The sequence below is a fragment of the Apodemus sylvaticus genome, chromosome 3 (assembly GCF_947179515.1).
Source record: "Apodemus sylvaticus chromosome 3, mApoSyl1.1, whole genome shotgun sequence".
NCBI lineage: Eukaryota > Metazoa > Chordata > Mammalia > Rodentia > Muridae > Apodemus > Apodemus sylvaticus.
In genome coordinates this window covers 101,288,686-101,315,603 of record NC_067474.1, presented here as the reverse complement: position 1 = coordinate 101,315,603, position 26,918 = coordinate 101,288,686, and the positions used below count along the sequence as shown (strand labels likewise).

The following is a 26,918-nucleotide window of genomic DNA, read 5'->3' as shown; positions in this document are numbered from 1 at the left end:
CTGCCCGAAGCCGCCCTGCCTCTAGCGCCTTCCCAGCCCATTCCTGCTGCTTCCCGGAGGTGCCAGAGGAGCAGACTGTGGCCCATGGGGCCCTTGGTGCTGCCAGCCTGGCTGCAGCCCAGGTAGGGCGAGGGGCTGGGGGAGGGAGGGGCCAGGGAGCTAGGCAGACGCTCACCATTGGCTTTCACTCCCGGGAAGTTCCTGACTCTGCTCAACACTTAACTGCTCCTCCTGCCTGGTTCTCCTCCAAAGACTCAGGACTGGGGCTTTGCTGTTTCCTTCTCCTTCTTTTTCTTTTTTTCTTTTTTTCTTTTAATTTTGGAGATGAGGAAATAGAAGGGCGGGCTGCATGGGCACCTCTTTGTGCACTCCCGCAAAGTCCTTCTCTTCCTTGTCCCAGCTGCACCCTAGACTTTGGTGCAGGGCAGGCGAGTTTTAAAGCATCCTGTCGCAGCAGCTTCTGTCACAGGACACAGGACAGATTCCAGGGAAACTAGGGCCTGGGGTGAGTGTTTACCTGAAGCCAGGTGATTCTGTTTGGCTTGGAGTTTCCCCCTTTTAACCCCTATAGCAGTTTTGGTCATCTGTTGACTGCTCCGTAGAGTTGGCTTATATACCTTGTTTCTCAGAAGTTTCCTTGTTAACACTAAGGAGGTCACTCTACCCATCCTGTTCACACCCACCGGGAAGCCCTTCACCCCCTTTTCTAGCTCCTCAAACCAGCCAATCTTTCCCCCTTCTTTCTTTATTTTTTTAAATTCAGTTTACATCCTGGCTGCCCTCTCCCCAGGAACACACACACACACATTTTTACCCTCAGCTCGACTTCCTTTTTTTTTTTTTTTTTTTTGACTGAACAACTAAACTGCTTTCTAAGTGCATTTGATGAAGAGCGCTAACTTCCCTTATAAAATACAACAGGAGGCAGGGGCAAGATGAACTGAACGTGTGCAACCCCAATCACAAAAGTCAGGTGTGTTCAATGACTGAGCCACAGTACCACTGTGACCACGCCCCTTTGATAGCTGTAAGCTGGCACTTGCTTTCAAATACATTTGGCAAGGTGAGCTATTGTCACGCAAGCTGTCCAAATCAGTCCTTTTGCACCAGTGCTTCTTCCCTGTCCCCTTCAAACTTCGAAGCTATCTTCATAGTGGCTGCAAGTGTTAGAGAAACAAGGTTAGGATGTTATCAAAGATGAGAATAAAGTTTGCAAAAGAACTACCTTTGGTTTAAAGCAATTTCAGTCAACATGATCTTGTTAGATAAATTCATCCCATCAGACTCTAATGGGTTTCGAGGGACAACCCAGTGAAAGACCCCAGTACAGAACTCTGACCTGAAACAGTTTTCTTTTGCTTGTTCAGTTAGTATATTACCCTAAAAGATGTGTTTAATGACATTTTTCTGTGTTTATAGGTATAGGAAGAATGTGTATCTTTTCATCTATTATTTAATTCAGTTCTGTGGCCACTCATGGATACTGGCAAATATGACAGTCAGATTCTTCTCATTTGGGAAAGGTAAAAACTCCTAAATGGTTTCAATTTTTAACTTTTATTCCCGGATTCACTGGCCTCACTGATTTTCATTGTGAACTTCTGTGCATCCTGCGTCTGGCACCACTAACTTTTCTGGAGTTTGTGTTTTCCATAAGTATACTTTATTATTTCAGACTTAAACCTCTTTTTAGAACCGGGAGAAGGTGAGGCCAGGCGAGAGGGGCCTGTCTTGCCCCAGAGCTGCCAGTTTGCTCTGAAAGCAAAGACCTGTCTTTGGAATGTTCCATTTTGGTTCCACACCAAATGCATTTAAATGCGTTTTGAAAAGTCTGTAAGTTCCAGCCTGACATTCTGTGCAGAGCAATGAGAAATTAATGAAATTCATCCACTACTTTTTATGCCCAGATTTGGGGTAGCTGGAGATTACCAGTAACTGAATGACAAACTTTGTGCCCCAAGACCTGGCATGATCCCTTAGGAAGTAACATGAACATGACACAGCACACCGGTGACTAGTCACCTCCACAGAGTTGGTATTGATGACTGGAATCATCAGCTTCCTTCAGTTTCCTAAAAAGTCAAGAATTCACAATTTAAACTATTCACTTCAGATTGTTAAAGAATGAATCACCAAGTGACTGTCAAAACAACCTTCTCCATGTCCCATCCCCACATGAGTAAGTGTCATCACAGTTTACAACTGTTTGGTGACTTGACAATTTGAGCAACTGCTGGTTTAGCTAAAAACAAACACGAGCAAGCGAGGCTGGAAATAAAACCATGCTGAGCTATCATTTGAGACTCCTGTATCATACCCATCTAGTAGGTTGCTACAAACTATCCTGCACTTCGCAGTCCCACTGAAAATGTCTACACTCTTGCCTTTGTTAATAATCTCAAAGTCAAAGCAGAAGGCTCGAATATCAACTATGAGAACTGAAAGTTATCAGCCAGAGGGAGACTGAGATACAAGTGGCAGGAGGCTCTCAGCTCTGGAAGCTTTATAGGATGTGCTGTGTGAGCAGACTGCCGCTCATTTACAGCCCACGTCCCAGGCAAGAATTCTAATGTGGCCCTAACCTCCGAGTGGGCAAAGTGGCTTTAGCCATGTGTCTTGCCACTATAATTGTAGCAGCTACTGCGATTACATAAAAAGAACTGGCCTGTTCCTTGGGAAGAAAGCCTGAAAACAATGGAATGGGAGACCAGTTCTATTCTATAAGCCAGTGACTTTCAACCTTCCTAATGCTACAATGCTTTAATACCGTTCCTTATGTTGTGGTGACACCCACCCCCACATAAAATTATTTCATTGCTACTTCAAAATTGTAATTTTCTAGTTATGAATCATAATGTAAATATTTGATGTGTAAGAAGGATATCTGATATATGACCCCTGTGAAAGGTTGTGTGACCCCTGCGGGGGTTGGGGAGAGCATCAAAGTCCACAGGTTGAGGAACTGCTCTAGGCAATGACTCGAGGTGATCAAGAGCAACAGAGCCTTGAACGTGTGGGACCCCACTATCTCTTCTGTCAGGACTGTATATGGCAGGTACAGGCAAGAAGGTAGGAGTATGGACTATTAGTGTGTCAGGAATTGTGTCTGAGAGGAGCACGTGATGACAGCATTCACCTTATAGAGACACTAAGATAAGAATTCCCAGTGCCTGGTCAGTTATAATCATACAAACGCCTGGAATCCAGTAAAAACAGAAAATTCACCCTTAGAAGACTCTGAATGGGGCAGGATTTTATTGAAGATCTTAAAGCAACAAGTTTGTCATCAGAGGACCATCTGTTCCCTTCTATTTCAGCTCCCTCTAAGGGGAATACCTCAGTTGTGTCTTCTCACAGGGCCAACTCCAAAGTTCAGTGCTCAAAACAAAGCCAGTCCCTAGTCCAGCTCTCAAACAAGACCCAAGCACAAGCAAACATGCTGTGTGACATCACAGCACCACAGTGTCATAAAATTTCTATGAAATCAGTTTTCTCATTGCCTTTTTTTTTTCTCAATGAAAAAGCTGAAGACCCCAAACAGGTTTAGATTCTGAAGGGTTATGTTTGTGTCAGAATTGCTTGAAAATCTCATATATTGGAAATAAATATAATAACCCTGGCTGTGAAGACTTTCTAAGTTTTTATTGTTTTTAGAAGAGGACCAACTATAAAGAACAATATATACATTCTGTAAGTACCTCAGTACTTCTTGTGGGCACCACAATACTTTCTAGGGATGTATCATATTGCTATGATTTAGTACCTTATTTAAAATAATTTTTACTCATACAATAAATGCATCTCAGCTGTATTTTGCTGTACTCTGTAAATGTGTGTTTGGATGCAGTTTTGACTCACAGTGTCTGTATTTGCCATTCACTAACACAGATTCAATGGTCGACACGTTTTACGCTATTGGGTTAGTGATGCGGGTTTGCCAGTCCATTTCCCTTTTGGAGCTACTGCACATTTATATTGGCATTGAGTCAAATCAGCTTTTCCCGAGGTTTCTGCAGGTAAGTTTAACCTTGCTGTTGTGGTAGAGTCTATTTAATTTTTTACTTTGTCCTGTGTATAGCCTCTAGTGGTTTTATGGTAGAATTTGTTCGCAGGATTTCCTTACCTAAAGCCACCACAGTCAGAATGGCCCATTGGCAGTGTTTGGGAAGCGCCCCTGGCCAGTGTGCGCACTGCGTGGACCCTGTTCTGGATTCCATGGCCACTTACCACTCTGCATGTGTCTCTCTCTGAGGTAGAGCAGACTGGGAAGGATCAGAGTTGATGCCTTGCAGTGTGGTGTCTGGTTCTTCCATCTTCCATGGAGCACTGCAAGGCTTTGCTGTCCCAACCCCCGGCTCTTGAAGGGAAAGAATAGGACATTAAAAACAATAAAAGTGATTGTTTTAATAGCAGGTTGACAGAAGATTGAAAATTCACTGGTATTTACTGCACATAGGTAATCATTGTTAGATTAAGACTAAAACAATTTTAAATGGTATTTTTCCATGAAGACAAAATAAGACTTGAGTTACTACACAGATATACATTTTAAAAACTCCAGGATTTGGAATTGCCAGCTAGATGAGCATAATTTTAGGTATCCTCAAAAGAAATCGGAAAACAAACTATTTCCTAAAATATCAGAATCTTAATATATTTAAGTACCTGGAAAAATGCTTGGAATGCAAACACAGTGCTTGAAACTTGCTAGATGTAGTGTTATGGACCCCTGTGTTAATTTGTTTAAAGTAACATGAAAATTTAAAGGATACAAGTAACAGCTTACTCTTCACATATTTAGTAAGAGCCTAGTATTATAAATATTAACAGGATCTATAGAAGGTATGGCAAAAATAGGTTGGTGAGATGTCTGGGTAAGGGCATTTGCCATTGAGCATGGTGACCTGAGTTTAATTTCTGGAACTCACATTGTAGAGGGAAAGAATTGACTTCTACAGTTGTCCTCTGACCTCCACACATGCACAGCAGCAGAAGAGTAGGGACACATACAGACACACAGATACACAGACATGAATATTTTAAACGGTATGGGGTAAATTGCCTTTTACTTATTTAACAAAAATAGGGAAGCACTATTCATTAGAAAGAAGGGATTTTATGTGTTGAATTATCAACTATTTAAAAATGGAGGTAATAATGTACAATATAGTTATATTAAAGTTAACCAGCTAAGAGCTTATAGAATCTCCTTAAACTCGTTACTTTACAAACTAAAGAAGGAAACAGATTGGTCATAGAAGCAGTGAATAATTTAGAAACAAGATTTATTGGTACTTCTGGCTGAATGGATCTGCTATACTTTGAAATGTCAAAATGTGTGCACCAGAATGCTCCTACAGCAGAACTGAAGACTCGGCATGCAGGAAAGCCAGGTCCTAGCATGTGGATTATTCACTAGGAGTTGAATTAAGTTCATATAAAATCTGAGTCATGTTATCACTTTCACTCTTCCCTAAAGGGTGCTGACTAGATTATTACTAATTGCTTGGTAGTGTGTTAGTTTAGCTGTTGTTAATGCACACTGTGCAACTAGAGACCCTTGTCTTGCCAGGAAGAAAACTGAGAGCTTGAAACATCCCTAGAAAATGTACACATAGTGTTTGCTTAAAGAATTACCTAGACTTGCTAATATTAGAGCTGAGACATCTGAATTTTGGGGAGGTGTACAAATTCCAGTACATTCAAGTATGGTTTTTAATCACTACTAATTAAATCTTTGAATCATTGAAATCATTAAATAATTGAAACCAAAGAAACAGTTTCTGATTTGGTTACTTAAAAACAATAGTAAACATGCATGCAGATATATCTATTTAAAAAGTGATATTACTAAGTCCAGTGCTAATGGACGCAATGCTCTTTAAGTCTTTGGCTCTGAGGAAGGACAAGCAAAGATGAGGGTACCAGGGTTGAGGATGAACACCCTGGGCTGTGGACGTCCCGGACTATGAGCACAGCTCTTTTGACATGCTTATCCATCTTCCTCTTTTACTTGAGGTTGTAACTGCCAACTTGAGGTCGGAAATTCTTTACAGAGGCATCACAGTAAATTCTCGTATGCTGTGCCCTTCCCTGTCCATGTTCTGTAGACAGTTAGAATCCCTTCATTAGGGGACGACCCCAAGTACTCCGCTTAAAAATACTGTAACAAAACCTTCAGTTGTGAAATCATGTGTGGTGTTCTCATTTCCCCATTTTTAAATGAAGAAATGGTACTTAGATCAGCTGAGTTATTTACACTGATTATGGCTGACTGCATGCAATATTTTAAAAGAATGCATTGTGTCCTCCTACTTCAAAGAAGACTAAAGACTAAAGCTAGGCTTGCAGAGTTGTAATGCTACTATGATATTACCTTCACAGTATTGCGAAGCCACCACAGAATGCATTCTTTTGAGAACAGATTTTCCAAAATGTCAAGATAAATAATTCTACCTAGCATGAACAATGGATCAGGATTAGCTAGTTGAACAACTAATGTAACATCTGGCAAGTGCTGGTGCCAAGGGAATAAGGGTAGATTAGGGTATGTTCATTGTTCCGAGTTATTACATTTTACCCTCACATATCTGACTATAAGCAATAAACTATAATTTTAAAAATTATATACAATTCCTCAAACAAAAAAAGCAGAGAAAACACACATTATAAGACAGCAGTTATTTAACAGACATCTATATTTTATTTTCAAATTACTTATGAAGAAAATCCAAAACTATAACACAAAATGCTGTTTACAGACTTCCATTGAATATAATAATCATATATCATTTAAATTATATGCAAAAACATAACATGGAGTTCAACACTTAAATTATACATAGAAATATAACACAGAGCTTTGCTTTCTTAGTTTCAAGCGGGAAGCTTCAAAAGACACAAAAGAAGCATGCTAAAAATGACAATACAAATGAAAGTTAGAGTTTTCCCTTTCCTATCTTAACCTTCCAAACAAATTTGCACATTTTATTACATCAGTTTTTTTTTAAAACAAAGTTAATGGGGACTAGTTGATTTTGATAAATTTCGTTAGAGAAAGCCCAAACCCAATAACCAATTTGTATGTAGAATGGGAACACAGCCACCCCTGAGGGTTAATTTTGAAGCCTTTGCTGAATCTTCAGTCTTGCAGAAGCCTCGGAAGCTTTTCTTGACAAAGCTTAAAAAAGGGGGAAAACAGCTCCAGATAACCCTTTGTTCCTCCGTACATGACAGGTTCACCTTGTAGGTAACTCTCAGGGGAATGTAGCTCAGCTGACTCCAACTACAAGTGATTCCATGTCATAGCGTGCCGTCCATCAATCACCATGAGGATTGTGACAGATGTGGTAATCTTAAACATGCTTATGTGACTTAAAAAAATCTGTAAATCAAAACACTACAAATGATTTCCTCTAAATCAGCATGCCCATGTATCAGGATAGCCAAGGCACAAGACACTTTTGTATTAACCAGTGTCACCAGCTCTGTCTCCTGCTTGTGTTGGAAGGCACAAGGAAGGCAAGGAGGGGAGTGTCTCTTGTAGGAGGGCAGCAGTTTCCAGTCTGCTTTCTCCAGGCTGCGAAGCTGCTGATTTTGTCTGCTAAACTAAGTCATCTTTGAACCTTTCCATAAAAATCTCACCGATTTTTCTCCCTGTAGGTCTTGAGTTGAGAAAAGGGTTCTTATTACTAAAGAAAAAGCTGCTGATGTGTTGAGCACTCAGTTCACTGGAAGGGAAAGCTAGGGTCTTTAGGTCTTGTCATTTTGATCCACGGAGATCTTCAGTGAATAGGTACAAAGCTATCATCTTTACAGTGTGATTTTACAAATGCAGAATGGCCTTTAAAAATCTACTGAGAGTCTTCATTATCTCAGCAGAATGTTCTCCAAACAAGACTTCCTACAGATCTGGAATCGAACTATGATCTAAACACTCTGATCTTCTCATTTTTTGTTATGTTGGTGGCCACTGCAAAGCTGGCATCCAGACAGTGAATGGTCTGTTCCTTACAAAGTAGATATTAAAACAAGAACCTCCTGGATATTCTGAGATAAATAATAACCAGAGAGATTGCTCAGTGAGGAAAGTGCTCATTCCATAAATCTGGCAAACTGAGTTCAATTCCCTTGGAACCCAGGTGGAGAGAGAAAACCAACTCCCAAGCATTGTCCTCTGACTTCCACACGTGCACCATGGTATTCACACCACACACCCACACCACACATTCACAGCACACACTCACATCACACTCCATACCCCTCTGTTCCACAGTTAATTAACATTTACAGTAAGGCAGGTGTGGTGGCATCCACCTCTAGTCGCAGTGCTGGGCAGATGGAGAAAGGAGAAGCCCTGGGTCATACTCACAAGCTGGTCTTGAAGAATCAGGGAGATCTGGGTTCCACGAAAGACCTGTCTTAAAGAACAAGGTAGACAGGGACAGAAAATGACTCTGGAGATCAACTTCTGGATGCACACATATGTTCACACATATGTACATATATCTCCTCACATTCAAACATGTATACATGCACACACAAATACATGTTTTGTGTTTTATAAATGTTAGTAAGATGTAAAGTAGCTATAATGTTGGTAAAATAATAATTTTGAGATTGAAACTTATTGAGTTGAGAAATTCTTCCCACAGTCAGGATACTGTTCTTACCCTTCCAATTTTCCTATTTCTTAAATTAAAAAATATTGTTATAGTTTCATACATTTATTAATGACTTTTGGGCATTTCATGCCTCCTTCCCATCCTGCTAGAATGTTCTTCTCAACAGTCCCCGCCCCCCCCCATGCCTTCTTTTGTCTATGACCACTCAGTTTTTTTGGACTTTTTTGCTGGAGCCACCCATGCACAGGCAAGAAACTCTTTGCTTTTATAAACTACCTTGTCATTTAACAATGTAACTTGTCATTTTTAAAAATTAAATACAGTGTGCTGCCTGCACATGTAGAGTTCAGAAGACAAGGTTGAGGAGACTTTACAAGTCTACAAGGATTTTAGGATTGCATGTTCTGGTCACCAGGTCTACCTGGTAAGCGCCATGACTTGCTGAACCATGTAATAAGCTGTAGAAACTCTTTTAAATAACAGATCATTGTCAGGATGTTAGGTTCTGGAGCAGCCCAGACATGAATGCAGGACTTAGAGTCATTGGCTAGATTTTGATTCCAGACATGAAGGAAGTCATCTTCCTAGTGAGGTTGGGAAACCTAGGAAATTACATGCTTTGGGGTGAAAGCAAATAAATAGCAACAGTGCCTTCTAAGTGTCATTTTGGAGATTAAATATAAAACTATACATTTTGAAACTGGAAGATATCAACTTATTACCTATAACAAAATTCCTCTATTTTGCCATCATTGAATATAGTTATATACCCATCAGATAATGAATTAGATTGACATTTCATGTGGTGGGAATCTTCCTATTTCTGTATTCATGCTGGCACTTGGGGGCATGTCCAGTGCTGATTTCTATGCAACTAAGGACTCCATCACCAAGAAGTCACCGAACTGTTGCTGATGTTTTAATATAGTTTCATCACATAGCCCCAACCTCACTGGTAGATTTTTCTCTGTCCTCAGCATTTAAAGGGCAGAGAAAAATCTACCAGTGAGGAAGGCTGCCTCTCACAAATACTTAGACACTATCTCATCTTGCATTTGAGTAATGCCTAAAACTCAGAGAACTTATGTTTTGCAAAACAAACAAACAAAAATTAAAAAAACCCAAAACAAACAACAACAACAATAACAAAAGAAAACTTCAGGAAATGCACACACATGGATATCCACAGCATAGATTTCTTAGCTCATGGTTGAATACTCAAAAATTTGAGGTTGATAGGATCCCTCTATATAGACCACTGTAATCTCAGCCCAACCTGCCTCACTCGGATGAAAGCTCAAAACCAGAGAATTTAAATGACCATACCCTAGCCACCAGATTTGCAAGCAATCTATGATGGGATGGTGTCTGAGTATTTGTGAGATGCTCAAGTCTTACATCCAACAGATGCCAGGAGTCATGCCAGCCAGGTTGGGTTATTCAGTTACTTAAATTGCAGTTTAGAAGAATATCTTAAAGAAGGATTGATGAAAGGATAGAGCTCTGTGGATGCCTCCCATAGACTGACTAAGTTTGAATCATGTCTAATTCCCCTTAGCCATGCAGGGGCCCCCTTGACTCACCTCCGTGGTCATAAACACGCTGACATAGCTTATACATGTGGATTTCTGATCATGTGGACTGCTGTTGACAAATCTTGGGGTTTTTTTTAAACACTAAAAGCCCATGATTCTGTTGTGGATTATCCTAGGATGTTTTTTTCCGTAATCAGCATTTAAAAAAAAAAGATGGCTATACAAAATACAAATCAACCCCCTTATGTTTTCTTCTTCTTTGCCACTAACATGCTCCATCAATCTCGAGTTCATAGTTTTGGCCACTGAGAGCCAAGAGAAATGCCCTATTAAGCACAAAAAACTGTAGACTGTACAGGCTATGTGACTATAACACAAGGCACTTTATACTTTGTAGCGAAAGAGGACTGTGTTTTATTTAAGCTGGTAATTGGAACTAAGCCAAAAATATGTGAGTTTTTCAATGATCTTTAAATGCTTATAACTTGACACATATAACATATATTCCAAGAATGTGTTAAATTCTTTCTATTTTCCACTGGCTTAGGAGGGTTAGGATTATATTACTGCCCTGAAAAAAAAAGTTACAGTGGCTTCTCTATTGTCTAAAATTGAGATTTCCTGGCCTGTCACTCAAGAGCTTTCACAACCCAGCCCCAGACACATTTCCATTTACTTTTCCCATTTCCTGTCTCCACATCACCCACCCCAGCATCTCTGTGGTTCCTGCTCCTCTCCAAGGCTGTGTAGATCATCACACTGCTACTTCTGCTGAGGCTGCTCTTGTGTGGGATGTCTTTCCTCATATCTGCTCTACTGGGTAATTCCAATCCATCGATCAGGAGCCAGCTGAAATGCTGCTTGTCCTCCTGAACCTCTCTTCATCCTCCTCTCTGGCATCTCCTCAACTGTGTGTCCCTGTGGCACATACTGTAATTACACTCCCCACACTAACTCTGAAGGTAGGGCCATTTCTACTTTGCCATCTAATCCAGTGGTTCTCAACCTTCCTAATGCTGCAGCCCTTTAATATACTTCTTCATGTTATGGTGACCCCCAACTGTAAATTTATTTTTGTAGCTACTTACTAGCTGTAATTCTGCTACTGGTGTGAATAATAATGTAAATATATGTATTTTCTTATGGTCTTAAGTGACCCCTGGAACTGACCCCCAAAGGGCTCATGATCTACAGAGAGAGAACTGCTGATCTAGTTCATAGTAGACATTCAAGTAGAGCTTGCCAAAGTGAATAGAAATGTGTATATGTCAAGAAGAGAGAAAATATCTTGACTTAGGAAAATGTTTTCTTTCTTTCATTATATATAATTATAAAAGTACAGGAAAAAAAACAAAATTAAAATCTTCCACAACACAACTCTTTCAAGGACAGCTGCTGTTAATAGGTTAGAAAATGTATTCCCAGTTAAAGCATCCTTTTAAACAAAGCCCTGTTTTTTTAAAATTAGAAAATTACCTAAATGGCCTAAAAGATGACCCTATTTCTTAACTTGTTTCTATTAGCTCACAGAGAGAGTGGTCATCCTTTTTGGGGTGATCACCAGTCAAGAGGAGGTCCAAGAGAAATATGTAGTGTGTGTTTTATTCATCTTTTGGAATCTACTGGATATGGTAAGGTAAGTAAGGAAAATTGCTGGGCATCGTCATATATACCTTTAATCTCAGAAGTAAAGATGGGTGAATCTTTGTAAGTTCAAATCCAGCCTGGTCTTCATAGCTAATTCCAAGCCAGCCAGTACTATACAGTGAGATCCTATCTTAATCATCAATCAGTCTGCTAATACAAGGGAAAATTGCTTTGGTGAAATGAGTAATAACTGCTTGTGCTGGTTATTCTGAATGAGACAGAAAAACCTCACTGCATATTGTTTTGTGTTGAAATAGAAATGTCTATGTAGGATTTTCCATAATGGTCATATGAAAAAGAATGAAAATCATCAGTCTTTGTATTTCAAGTGCAAATCCAAGCCCTTAGGCTCCCAGCACAAGGCTTTGCCATGACACCAACCTGAAATGACCTCACAGCTATATACTAATGGAAGGGACCTTATCATCCTTCTAGCAGGCATTATTTTATTAATGGGCTTTCATTTCTTGTCAGAGTCCTCAAAGTTGGTATCATAGCCTAGCTTCAGTTGTCAACCTGACCCCTAGGAAAAGGGGGAACCTCATCTGAAACGTTGCCTCCATCCAATCAGTCTGTGGAGGCATTTTCTCATTGCTAATTGATGGAGGTGGTGCAGCCCACTGTGGGCCTGGAGGCTAGTCAGGAAGCACCTTTCTATCCACTGCTTCAGATCCTACCCTGGCTTCCTTCACTGAGGGAATATGGCTTGGGGGTCTTCCTCCACCACCACTCCCCAAATCATTGGTTTTGGTCAATGTTTTATTATAGCAACACAGGAGAAAATTACAGCAGTTGGTTTCTGTGACTTCAAGAATATTTTATATTAGGACTTCATTTCTCTGGAGAAAAAAATGTACCCTCATATTCATTTCTAGTGGGATCAATGGCTAACTTAGACCTTTTGTGGCATCCATAGAAACTACTCCTGCTTCAAATATCTGGATGGGAGCAGTCCCCAAAAGAGTCCTTATTTTGTGGCTGAGAGTGGATATTTTATGCTGATATTTTTATCCTATTGTCAATAACTTCAAGTTAAAATATAGCCTCAACAATAGGCTGAGTCCTAAAGATTGTACATGTGCTTAGTAAGCTATATAATGCTTCAAAAATAGCGTTTTATAGTAGGACTTTTGTAGTCTGTGACTTCCTATTGATACAAGGCATTTGTTCCTCCCTAGGGACCACAGCCTTCCGATATATTGGAATATGAGTCTACCTACTTCAGTATCCATTCTCAGACAAACTCAACAGACTAAAATAACTTTCACTTTAAAAGTAGTAGTAAACTATCATGGGATGATTTGGGGACATAGAGGATACAGCAGTATGAAACCAACTTCCACTACTTATTTGATACATGATCTTGGGCAAACCATTTGCCTTTTTGTAAATGACTACTTTATTGAGATATAAGTTACCTACCACAATTTCACTTTTTAAATATGTAATATGTGAGTTTCCGTAGACTCAAAGAGATGTACAACCATCACTATTATTCAGTTGAAGAATGTTTTTTATCACCCGTTAGAAATTTATGCCCATCTGCACATCTCTCTCCCTCCCCACTCCTTCCTTCTCCAGGTCCTGGCAACCATATTCATACTATATAGATTTTCCTATTTTGTGTTTCATGTAAGTGGAATCAATGGATAGGTAGTCTTCTGTTACCATCCTCTTTTTTTTTTGGAATAATGTTCTCAATACAGTGTTGTAGCATGTAATGGTATTTCGTGGCATTTTGTGGCTGAATAATATTCCATTGTATCAACTAAACCCTGGATCATCCTCATAGTTGATGCACATTTGCATTATTCCCACATTTTGGCAATAAGAAATATGCCATGAGCACTCATGTACAAGAATTTGCTCCCCTTATAGCCAGTGGTAAAACCTCTGGGATCTTCTTTTGATACTGTTTCTCTCTCTGCAAAATGAGGATAGACATGTCATCTCAATCTACTGTGAAATAGTTTAAAGAAAATAATGAGCAGGGATCTTAGTCATCTGCTAAAGGTGCCTATGAACAGATTACAACTACCATGAGAGCTAATGATGGGTCATATGCTTTCTTCCTAAGAACATGATAAGGACATCCACTCTGTTCACCATTGTACTGGAATTCCTAGCCACAGCAATTAGGAAAACATGTAAAAGGCTTCCAGATGGTAGCAAGCCGTAAGTGACCAACAAGTTTAGTAGAGCTAATCCAACCCAACTCAAGGATAATACAAATCAGCTGCATTTCTATATATTTTCAGGGAACTATCTTAAAAATGGAAGTAACAAAACCAACCTTGTCTCCAACAGAATGGAGTACTCAGGGATATATTCAGAAAAATAGGCAGCAGACCTTGTACAGTAAAGACATTGATAAATGGAAAAGCATCCCACAGTGGAACTTAATATTGTTCAGATGCCAATACTCACAAGTAAATCTGCAGTCTTTGAAAGCCTGGTTAGAATCTCAATTGGTTTTGTTTCAGTAATTAAGATGCTAATCTTTTTTTTTTCAAATAAAAAAAAGATAGTTTATTTGATTTAAATGATTTTTAAAAGCTTGGAGAAAATGTTAATTTGTTAAGACCTCACCTCAAGCTTGCCACAGGAGAATTTAAACCTCTGTTTGGTAGTCTCAAGGGGAATGCAAATCCTAATCCCCTAGACAGTTAACTGATGAGGGATAAATAACAGTGCAAAAAAGTCAATTGCTGGCTGTTTCACAGCTGTCCTTTGGCAAAAGGGACCATTAATGCAAATTCATTCATTCATTCATTCATTCATTTATTTATTTATTTATTTTATTCGATATATTTTTATTTACATTTCAAATGATTTCCCCTTTTCTGGCTCCCCACTCCCTGAAAGTCCCATAAGCCCTCTTCCCTTCCCCTATTCCCCATACACCCCTTCCCACTTCCCTGTTCTGGTATTCCCCTATACTGCTGCACTGAGTCTTTCCAGAACCAGGGGCCACTCTTCCATTCCTCTTGGACATCATTTAATATGTGGATTATGTCTTGGGTATTCCAAGTTTCTAGGCTAATATCCACTTATCAGTGAGTGAATACCATGATTGATCTTTTGAGACTGGGTTGCCTCACTTAGTATGATGTTCTCCAGCTCCATCCATTTGTCTAAGAATTTCATGAATTCATTGTTTCTAATGGCTGAATAGTACCCTATAGTGTAAATATACCACATTTTTTGTATCCATTCCTCCGTTGAGGGACACCTGGGTTGTTTCCAGCTTCTGGCTATTACAAATAGGGCTGCTATGAACATAGTGGAGCATGTGTCCTTACTGCATGCTGAAGAATCCTCTGGGTATATGCCCAGGAGTGGTATAGCAGGGTCCTCGGCATGTGTCATGCCCAGATTTCTGAGGAACCACCAGACTGATTTCCATAGTGGTTGTACTATCTTGCAATTCCACCAGCAGTGGAGGAGTGTTCCTCTTCCTCCACATCCTCACCAACACCTGCAGTTTCCTGAGTTTTTAATCTTAGTCATTCTGACTGGTGTGAGGTGAAATCTCAGGGTTGTTTTGATTTGCATTTCCCTAATGACTAATGATGTTGAACATTTCTTTTTTATATATATTTTTATTTTCTATATTCTTTGTTTACATTCCAAATGATTTCCCCTTTCCCAGATCCCCCCTCCCCATATGTCCCATAAACCTTCTTCTCTCCATCCATTCTCCAATCACCTCCTTCCTTTTTCTCTGTCCTTATATTCCCCTCCAATGCTAGATCAATCCTTTCCAGGATCAGGACCCTCTCCATATTTCTTCATGGGAGTCATTTGTTATGCGATTTGTGCCTTGGGTATTCAGGGTTTCTGGGCTAATTAATATCCACTTATCAGAGATTGCATTTCATGTGTATTCTTTTGTGATTGGGTTACCTCACTTAGGATGATATTTTCCAGATCAAACCATTTGCCTAAAAATTTTGTGAATTCATTTTTTCTAATTGCTGAGTAGTATTCCATTGTGTAAATATACCACATTTTCTGTATCTATTCCTCCGAACATTTCTTAAGGTGCTTCTCAGCCATCCAAAGTTCTTCATGTGAAAATTCTTTGTTTAGCTCCATACCCCACTTTTTAATGGGGTTATTTGGTTCTCTGGGTTCTACCTTCTTGAGTTCTTTGTATATATTAGATATTAGCCCTCTGTCGGATTTAGGGTTGGTGAAGATCCTTTTCCAATCTGTTGGTTGACATTTTGTTCTTTTAACAGTGTCCTTTGCCTTACAGAAACTTTGTAATTTTATGAAGTCTCTCATTTGTCAATTCTTGATCTTAGAGCGCTTCACATAGAAACCTGAACTTAGATGAATCAACCTTTTATAAGAACACACTTGGTCTCGCTCTTTCCAATTCAGGACCTACTACAGAACAACAATGATTACATGTGTGGTCCTACTCCACGGACCTGTCAGGGGATAGAGTTGTCAGTTCAGAGATAACCTCTTCTAGTTTGAGTTAAGTTTTGCAAAGGTCCCAAGAGATTCAACAGGGAAGGAATAGCCTTCCCAACAAAAGGTAACAGGTCAACTGGATACTGTATGCAAAAGATCAAGTTGTATTTGACAATGTACCCCTAGACAGGACACCAGAAGGAACATATATATATATATATGAGTGAGTTTCTGTGATGCTTGATGTTGTGAACTTGATTGGATTTTGAGAGCATTATGGAAGCACACCCTTGGGTGTTCCCACAAAATTCCAGAGTTTAGCTGAGGAAGACCTGCCCTGAATGTGAATTATATCTTCTCATGGGCTGGGATCCTGAATTGAAGAAAGAAAGAAAGGAAATGCAATTTGTGAGTCAATAGGCCATTTGGGTAATTCTGACATGTTGAACTATAGAAATCACTGGCTTATTTATATAAATAAAATCACATTGAATACTTTGCACTAGCAGGTTTAAACTTTCTTACTGTACCTCAAACCTGCTTCCAAGGCCAGTTCTGATTATGTAACTGGGTAAAGCTGCAGAAACAGAGGGATGGTAGATATTAATTTGGGGGTTGTGTTTTAATAACATCATCCGTTAAAATATGTGCAAATAGGTCTGTCTTTTCAAGAAGCCTAGCTGTTGCTGCATAAAATGAGCTCGGCTTTTAAGTAAAATTGAAGTCATTAATCATGGATGCTTATAGCTGTAATTTCTTGGGAGGAGGTAAGAGCCACATTCTTGTTCTCTTCAGCTGTACAATTATCTATGATCCACCCCATGAGATAAGCCAGAGAGACATAGGTTTCCCCCTGCAACAATACAGCATTTTAACCCCTGTCCTTACTTAAATTTTAGAAAATAAAGAATGTATTTCCCACTTCCAATTTCATCCCTGTGTTTAATTTCTAGTAACTTATTTTCTTCTCTTACTTCCTGGACAGCAGCACAAATGATGCTTACAAACTACGTGTCTCCTTCCAGGTACACTTACAGCATGCTGTCAGTCATAGGGACATCTTATGCTGTCTTGACATGGCTCAGTCAAACACTGTGGATGCCAATTTACCCTCTGTGTGTTCTTGCCGAAGGTAAGGGTTGTGCTGTATTTCTGATTGATATAAGCTACTGAGCTATAATTGTCCACTAATTTCTTGATAGGGAAATTGCTATTTTTTTTATGGTTCTTGGCTTACTGATGATAACTTCCCCAGTCTATTTTCTTGCTTCAAAGAAGGAAATCATTAAGTAGCAAAATTCACTGGGATGTGATGGGGTATACCTGTAGCACTGGGGGCAGACACCAGGTCAGCTTGGTCTACAGAGTTCCAGGCCAGCCAAGGATAGGGGGGCCCTGTTTCAAAGATTGGGAGGAGAGAGGGGAAGAAGCAAGAAGAGGGAAGAAGGGAGAGTAGGGGAGAGAGGACATTAAAATTCAAGGCAGAGGTGGTCCTACACAGAGTACAACATACTGGGCTAGAAAGAAACGTCAGGTCCAGGTCCTTACCTTCATCAACTATGAGTCTGAGGCAACTCATTTCACCCCTAAGTATGTTTACATCCCCAAACTGGGTTTAACATATATAGAACCTACAGTTTAATTTTTTTAATACTTAGAAATTTGGTCATCTCTGGCTAGAGAGCTTCTTACCACCTCCAAGGCATCATATTTCTGCCAGTGACCTTTTGACTACCATCCCATGCATGCCCACTTTCAGAGGAAAGCCTCTGATTTCTCACCTAAAATAGTTCCCCAGTACAGCACTTCAGATTGTTATTTCATAGGGTACATCTCAGTGGCAGCAAGACATCTGTATGGTTGGTTCTTGACTGCATGTCCCATATTAGACTAGTTCCATGTGCACAGAGACCTGCCTTTTGCTTCCTGCCTGTCTCACGTGCCCAGTATACACACCCAACAAACGGGAGGTCAATTATTGCCTGCACTAAGCAAAGAACAAACGCTTCCCCAAGTAGAGGATTTGACAGGCTGCTGGGAGTTTCTTTGGAAAGTCATAATTAAAGACTTTAAATAATGCAAAAAAGTATTATTTAAAACACTTCTGTTACTGGTATTCAGAACTCTAAGTGCTTCCGTGCCGAAGGAAGCCTGTTTTGATAGGGATGCCATACAACCCTCCCTCTTTTATTATATTGTAAATCACTCTCCCAACATCCAAAGTATCAGCAGAAGAAAATTGAGGCATACCCATGGCACAGTGTTAGTGATGCTTAACTCCAGGTAGCGGAGCAGGGGAGCCTGGGATCTCTCCTTGGTGTGTGGTGGACCTTCCAGAGTATAAAACTGCAGGGAAGGAAGCCTACTTTTAATAAAGTTAACAACTCTTATTTAATTGTGCTGTTTTTTGTTTTGTTTTCCTTTTTATATTTAATTTTAAAGCTATATTTTTCATGTTTGATAAATTCAACAAATATACGCAGCTCCTATAAATACCCAAGTAATTGCTCCTATGTCAGAATGCTGGAGACCTGGAGGCTGCCCTTAGTAATGGCATTCTAGTGCCCACTGGAAGCCCTGCACCGAAACCACTATCCCATACCTATCTGCCTCAGCTTCCGACTTTATCACATTGTAACACATTGTATTTGTATTTTGAAAGAATTTGAAAATAACTGTTGTAAAGAACAGTGTATCAAGGAGCTGGAGAGATGGCTCAGCAGTTAAGAGCAGTGGCTGTGCTTCTAGAGGATCTGGGTTTGGTTCTTAGCACCCACATGGCATCTAACAACTGTCTGTAACTTCAGTCTTGGAGTATTCACCACCCTCTTCCTGCTTCCACAGGGACTGCATGCATGTAGCATACCTGCATACATGCAAGCAAAACACAGATACGCGTAAGACAAAAATCTACCTTTTACTTCGCTTTTCTGATGGCAGCAGCTTAGATAACTGTAGCATGCCATTTTACTTCATGGAATACTATTAAAAAACTACATGTGATAAAATTTCATGGATTCTCTTATGTACCTTACACTAAACTAGCCTCCTCCCACAGAATAATTTCAGTATTTCTCACAGAGTTCCTCCAAATTTGCATTAAGTTCTTCTAGGGCTGAGAAGAAAGCAGACATCCTAAGGCCAGTGATGCCGACAATGATGAGTGGTCCACTGCATTACTGCAGAACTGCTCAGCCTTCTCTATGTTAAACACGTGTCCTGTAACTCTAAGAGGAAAACACTAGGCAGTGCTTTCCATCTCTCTCCCTATTTGTGGGCCAGGAGAAAGGTGTAATTTTTATTGGATATTTTCTTTATTTACATTTCAAATGTTATCCCTTTTCTGCGTTAGGGAGGTTTTCCCTCCCTCCCCCTGCTTCTATGAGGGTACTCATCTACCCACCCATTCACCTACTCTCACCTCCCTGCCCTTGATTCCCCTATACTGGGGTATCTATTGAGTTTTCATAGGATCAAGGACCTCTCCTCCCATTGATGCCTGACAAGTCCATCCTCTGCTACATATGCAGCTGGAGCCATGTTGGTGGCTTAGTCCCTGGGAGCTCTGGGGGTACTGGTTGGTTAATATTGTTGTTCTTCCTATGGGGCTGCAAATCCCTTTAGCTCCTTCAGTCCTTTCTCTAACTCCTCCATTGGGGACCCCATGCCCTGTCCAATGGTTGGCTGCGAGTATCCACCTCTGTATTTGTAAGGCTCTGGCAGGGCCTCTTAGGAGACAGCCATATCAGGCTCCTTTTGGCAAGCATTGACAGATATATTTTTAACTCACCATTTTGAGAAGCACTATATAGTCTTTCCATGTAAGCACGAAATGTGTGGATTCAACCAATGGCATAGTGCAAAATGGGCAATCATTAACAAGAATGCTAAAACAATTTAAGCCACATAATCACTCTACAGATTTCTATGTCAAGCTGAACCTTTAGCTAAAGAATTCAGCAATCATCACAAAACTGTTATTGCCAATTGAAAGTCTCCTTCATTAGAAGCACATGTACCTACACCTCTGTAACCCAGAAAGGGAATCTTTATGATCCTTTTTCTTTAAACAGCGTTCACCATCTATCAGTCCCTGCCTTATTTTGAGTCATTTGGCACAAATTCCACCATGCTTCCATTTGACGTATCCACCTATTTCCCTTATGTGCTGAAGCTGTATCTCATGATGCTCTTCATAGGTAAGTAGATATTTTGTTTGGCGTTCTTCATGTGTGTGCTGGTTTATACTGTCATTGTTCTACACAGACTAGGAAATGGAGAGGAACTAAAGAGGAAGCCCTGCACAGTCAACTAGACTGTCTGGTTAAGGCCCCTGGTGCTTTTTGTGGGGCATCACGAAACCAAGTATTACACAATGTTACTTCACAGCAAGAACAATTCTACTGGTAGAAAATACGCCTGCAAGATGCACAGAATACAGACATTTTGACCGTAAGGACACAACTGTTATACAAAATGTAAAACAGAAGGATTAGCTATTTTTCCCCATTTATACCCATTTTGTTTTCTGTTTGGCTTTACCTGCATATGCTAGCACCCCTTAGCAGGCAAATAGGAAGTGGATGATGAAGGTTCAAGTAAAACTTTAGAACACAAACTTATAGTTGTAGGAAGTGGAATGATGGCTCAGGGCTTAAGAGCACTGACTGTTCTTAAAGAGAACCTGGACACCCACATGGCAGCTCACAACCATCCATAATTTCAGTTCCAGGGGATCTATACCCTCTCTTCTGGAAGCAGGCATGTGCATAGTGCACATGTACACATGTAGGTAAAACACTTATGAACACAAGAAATAGACCTTTTAAAAAGTTACACTTGAGCCATGCTTCTGACACATACTTTTAATCCCAGCACTTGGAAGGCGGAGGCAGGTAGATCTCTGTAGTGAGTTGCAGGACAGACAGGGTCACATAGAGAGACACTGTCTCCAAAACAAAACAAACTACAGGGAAAGAGAGAGAGAGAGAGAGAGAGAGAGAGAGAGAGAGAGAGAGAGAGAGAGAGAGAGAGAGAGAGAGAGAGAGAAGGGAGAGAGGGGAGAGAAAGGGGAGAGAAAGGGGAGAGAAAGGGGAGAGAAAGGGGAGAGAAAGGGGAGAGAGAGAGTGTGAGTTATACTCGTGTGGTATTCCAAGATGGCTTTACACGATGGGTGAGTAGAGACATCTAGCACTTTGCTCCACAAAGAAAACACAAAGCAGTAGGTATGGGGCTGCAGTTTGAAGTAAGTACAAGAAACTACTGGGCAAAACTAACGCACTGTAATATTAAAAGACTTGGCACAGTAGCAGATACAAAATATCTGAGTGCCGCCATACCATCTGCACCACTAGGGATGGGGAAATCTTCTGGCTAAGGGTGAATGAGCAGAGTCCTAACAAGCAGTGTTGGATACAGGGGACTGGAGAACTTGCTGTCTGAGACCAAGGTAGGGCCAGTAGAATGTAGAGTCATAGCAGTGTGAGGACCAACCATTCCTCCCCACAGATCCAAGCACGGGTGCCTGCCACTTACAGGGTAAGATGAGACTTACCTGTGGTCTATTGCTTCTCTGACCTAAGCAAGGCTAAGGCTTCAGTTAGTGCTCCTGTCTACAAGGTACATGGCCCAAGCTGGTCCACAAAGAAACATATTCAGGTGCTGGCTGCACCCTGTTTTCACTTTCTCCCACAGACAAACAAAAGGTCACTGAGAATTCCAAGGGAAACTTAAAAATTTCTTGAAACCAATGGAAACACAGGATCCCAAATCTATCATATATATATTTATATATAAAACAATACCAAGAATAATGAACAAAAATATTTTTAAAATAAATATTTTGAATAAAAAATATAATCATGCATCTCAAGGACTAAGAAAAGCAAGAATAAACCAAATTTCAAATAATTGTATGAAGAGAAATAAAAATCAAACCAGAAATGAAACAAAATAACAAGTGCCAAGGATCAGTGAAACAAAGCTAGTTATTTACTCGAAAGGACAACGTAGATAAACCTTTCAGTTAGAATAACCTCCAAAAATAGAAGATTCAAAGAAATGAAGTTAGAAATGGTAAAGGAGACCTTATAATCCACAGCACAGAAATACAGACAATTGGTTGAAATTATTTTGAAAAACTACCTATTAATATGTTGGAAAATCTGGAAAATCTGGAAATGGATATAAAACATCTACCAAAATTCAACCAACAGGATATGGAAATTCAACAGAATATAGAAAAACCTGAATAGATTAGTAGTGCATAATAACTAGTAACCAACCTCCCAGTGCAGAAAAGCCAGAATGAGATAGCTTCAATGATGAATTTTACTAAGATTTTAGAGTAAGTAAACTGTACTACTTCTTGCATTAATAGATAATCATTTGGGCTAGCATTACCATTACAAAAACTATAGGAAATAAGAAGGAACTATAGAACAACAGCCCCACTCAACAGAGTACTTGTGAATCAGAAAGATCATACACTGTAAGAAGGCAGGCTTTGTTCCCAGATTCAACGTCTACAATTCAATAAGCTACCACATGATATAAAAAGCCATGTGAGAGGGTGTAGAAAAATCATTTGATAAAGTTACACATCCATTCATGATAAAATAGAAAACAAGTTATGTATAACAAGCCCAGAACTAATACCACCCTGAATGTTGTAAAAGAGTCTTTCCTTTCTAATCAGGAACAAAACAAGATGTTCACTCCCCTTGCTCTCTTTCAATGTCATCTTAACTTTAGTCAGAGCAATTAGACAAGAGAAAGAAAAGGTAGATATATAGGAAAGAAAGGAGTCAAAACAACTGAGGGGGGGGCGGTGTTTAGGGGGAATGAATAAAGACTTCACCAGAACTACTAGGGAAGAGAGACAGATTGAGTGAGGTAGGAGGACAGCATCAACAGAAGCAGCCTTTGATGTGCAAAGCTCCTAAGCTGGATGTTACATACTCCACATTCTTCTCTGACTCTAATATTCTTCAGATGAAGAACTCAGTTCATTCAAAAACAACTCTGTCTTCTTAAGGCTTGATGCTACTTGGGGCTGTCTACTTAGGACTCTACTTTTTGTTTTGTTTATCTGATTAAAGCTCTTCCACACATAATGAATTTTCTAAGGAAGAATTTATAAATGAAACCTAAGTCACAATAGCCACAAAACATACCTAGGAACAAACTAAGGAAGTTCCGCTACAAAAAAGCACAAAACACTGATGAGGGAAACATCAGATACTAGATGATGGAAAGACTGCCTATCTTCATGCACTGGCGGAAGTCATTGAATGTTGTTAGTGCTCAAAGTGATCTAGGGATTCGCTGCAATCTTCATCAAAACACTGTTGTCATTTGAGGACTGAGATCATCAGTCAGTGGCTAAGAGTCATGCTGCACAAGCATGCGGACCTGAATTTGAATCCCCAGCATCCACCAAAAAACTGGGCATGGCCACACACTTTGAACTTGGGGCTGCTGGCAGTAGAATTGCTGGGGCTTGCTGGCTGCTAGTCCAGCTCTGGGTTCAGTGAGAGACCCGGTCTCAGGGGTAGAAGGCAGAGAGTGATAGAGCCCAGAGCTGAGTCTTCCTCTAGCCACTACATTTGCATGTGGTATATATACACCAGCAACCACATGTGCAAGTGCCATAGACACATATGCTTTTAAGAAAATGATTTTAATAAGAATGGAATAGCCAATAGGACGCTGCACAGAACAGCAGCAACAAAACCCAACAACAGTGGTTATTAACCCATTACTATATGCTATATAGTATGCAAGCCAGAATCTACCGAACCACATAGAAAGAGCAAGGCTGGAGGCATAGACACCTGATTTCTAGACATAAGGCAGAGCTCAGTAACAAGCAGTAAGATACTGTATAAAAGGCACATTTACTAGTGAAATAGAATAGAGCACCCAGAAATAAACATGCCAACAATAACAATGCACATCAGAGAAACACACAGTACTAGGAGATCAGGATATACTCACACAGAGAGAAGACTGACATATGACCCCAACTCTCACTCTACAGAGAAATCGACTCAAACTATCAAATACTTTAACATAAGACTGAAACTCTAAGTAAGGAGAAGACTTCATGATATGGTACAAATGATAATTTTTTTTTTAGTCTTTCTTTTTTATTAATCATTTCATTAGTTTACATCTCAAATGATATCCCACTTCCCGGTTACCCCTCTAAAACCACCCATCCCACATCCACCTTCTCCCTTTTGCCTGAATGAGAGTGCTCCCCCACCTACCCACCTTCTCCTGCTCCACCACTCCAACATCCCTCTACACAGAGGCATCAAACCTCCACAGGATCAAGGGCCTCCCTCCCCATTGATGTCAGACAAGGTCACCCTCTGCTGCATATGTATATGGAGATAATTCTTGAATGAGGTGCCAATAGCTCAGAGAACAAAAGCAACAATTAATGAGATGACATCAATTAGCCACAAACCTCAAATGACAACAGTGTTTTGATAGAGATTTCATTGAATCCCTAGATCACTTTGAGCACTAAGGACAGTTAATGACTTCTGCCAATACATGGAAATAGGCAGTCTTTCCTTAGTTTGCTCCTTCTGCACAGCAAATAACAGCAAAGGAAAAAACCTACAGAGTGGGAGAGATCAGTTGCTGATTCTTCAGAAGGTATAGAGACCTTAGAAATTCAATACGAAATAAGTAGTACATTTAGAAAATGTGTTTGTGATATGCATAAACTTACAAAGTACACACACACACACACACACACATACCACACACACACACACACACACACACACACACACACACACAGCCAATTACTATGAAATAAATGTTCGATGTCACTAACCACCAGGACAACAGATTCAGTTAGCTATCAATTAAGTTCAGTCAGATTGGCTGGCTATAAACCAAACAATAACAAAAACAAATGCTAGTGAGGATGTGGAGAAAAAGAAACCACTGTTGTCAGGAATGCAAATTAGTGCAGCTACTCCTGCAACAGTGTGGAAGTTCCTCAAAAAAACCTAAAAATAGAACTACCATATGACCCAGCTACCTCAAAGAGAGGACAGAAGGAAGTGAAGTTAACAGCGTATGATAAAGAATGCCCTCTTTACACTAGAAAGCCGTGTGGCCCGGGAGGTTGTCAACACGGACAGATACAGAAAATATGTTTCATGCTCACACAGTGGGGCATTTAGCCACAAAGAGTGAATTCCTGTTATTCCATGACAGTGAAGAGAAACACTTCTCTGGGAATATTAATCAAGACCAGCTATCATGTTCTTGCTTAGGTGTGGAAGTTTAAGAACTGACATGAATGTTGACTAGTAATTATGTGGGGCTGGAAGCCAGCAGAAGGGACATGAAATTTGATGAATGCTTCTCACATGCACATGTGGAAATATCACATTGAACCCACTAATATATTAGTACAGTAACACAGGAAACCTGAAATCAAAGAGTAAAATTATTTAAAAGTAAATTAATCAGTGTAATAGAAAACTATATTTGAACAAACTTGATCAATTAAACATTTTCCAGGAAAGCGGGGGAAAGAATTCTCTTATTTATATTTTCCTACCTCTACCCTTCATAAATTATCATGATAATAATCATATCTGAGAGATAAAAGCTCTCAAGTGTAAGGACACCACATATAAATAAAGGGGGTGGAAGAAAGTTTAGAGGTAGTGATGAAAGCTACCAAAAAGTGGGGGAGGTTAACCCTGCATTAGAATGAGTTGGTTGCAAGAGTTTGCTTGCACTGCCTTTCTGCGTAGAATCTGGACAGTTCATCGCTCTAATTGAGCCTTCCTTGTTAACTGTTGCTGCTCTTGGAATTAAAACAGCCCTCTACCTATGTCCTAAAACCACGGATCTTTTCAGAGAAATGATTAACCAACCTTACTTCCTTTTGTACTGTAGGTATGTATTTCACCTACAATCATCTTTATACAGAAAGAAAAGACATCCTCCGAGTTTTTTCTGTCAAACAGAAGAACATGTGAGGTAGCCTGTCGCACAGAGGAGAGGATGGACTGGTGGATTAAGCTGCAACAAATACAGCCCTGGGCACCTGCTAGAGAAAAAGAACATAGAACTGGAAAAAATTCTACCATGGTGACGTGCTCCAAAGCTACTATGCTTTAAGAACAAATCCCCAACAGTTGCAGCATACACTGCCTCACCAGGACTGTGGGCTTTATACAAGTTACATTTATAATGAGTGAACTCTGAATGTTTTCCTGTAATGTTAATGAGAAATAGATTCAGTGGAGTAAATTCAATTGACTTGAGAAACCAACTGATTAACTTTTGCACTCACAACTGATTTATATGAAGGGGATACAGTAAAAATGTCTTCTTTGATTCTAAGATAACATACTCTATAGACAAATGCCCCTGCCCTTAGAACCATGGACATTACATGTACCCAGCAAATGAAGCATCTTCCTGTATCTTAGCTCAGGTTGCTGCTGTGTCATGAAGTTCATCCCTACCTTATAAAACCTGGTTGTCAAAACTACAGAAATTTATGTTTTAGGGTTTGGGAGACTTGGATGTACAAGAGCAAAATGCTAGCCAACTCAGTAACATTAGTATAGGCATGAACTGTAGATCCTATCAGCCTCTCTAGCAGGAATGTTGCTAGTTTGAGCTGTAGCTAAGGTCGAAA

The 26,918-nt window shown here is 39.9% G+C and overlaps 1 protein-coding gene across 1 annotated transcript; it reads left to right on the top strand.

Annotated features, from left to right (window-relative positions):
- Hacd4 (3-hydroxyacyl-CoA dehydratase 4) lies at positions 1-26,546 on the top strand. Its single transcript, XM_052176734.1, has 7 exons — positions 1-122; positions 1,420-1,523; positions 3,889-4,016; positions 11,683-11,795; positions 17,257-17,363; positions 20,305-20,430; positions 26,168-26,546. Exons 1-7 carry the CDS (start codon positions 85-87, stop codon positions 26,248-26,250), a joined length of 699 nt encoding a protein of 232 aa, XP_052032694.1. The 5' UTR covers positions 1-84; the 3' UTR covers positions 26,251-26,546.
- Positions 26,547-26,918: the final 372 nt, after the last annotated feature.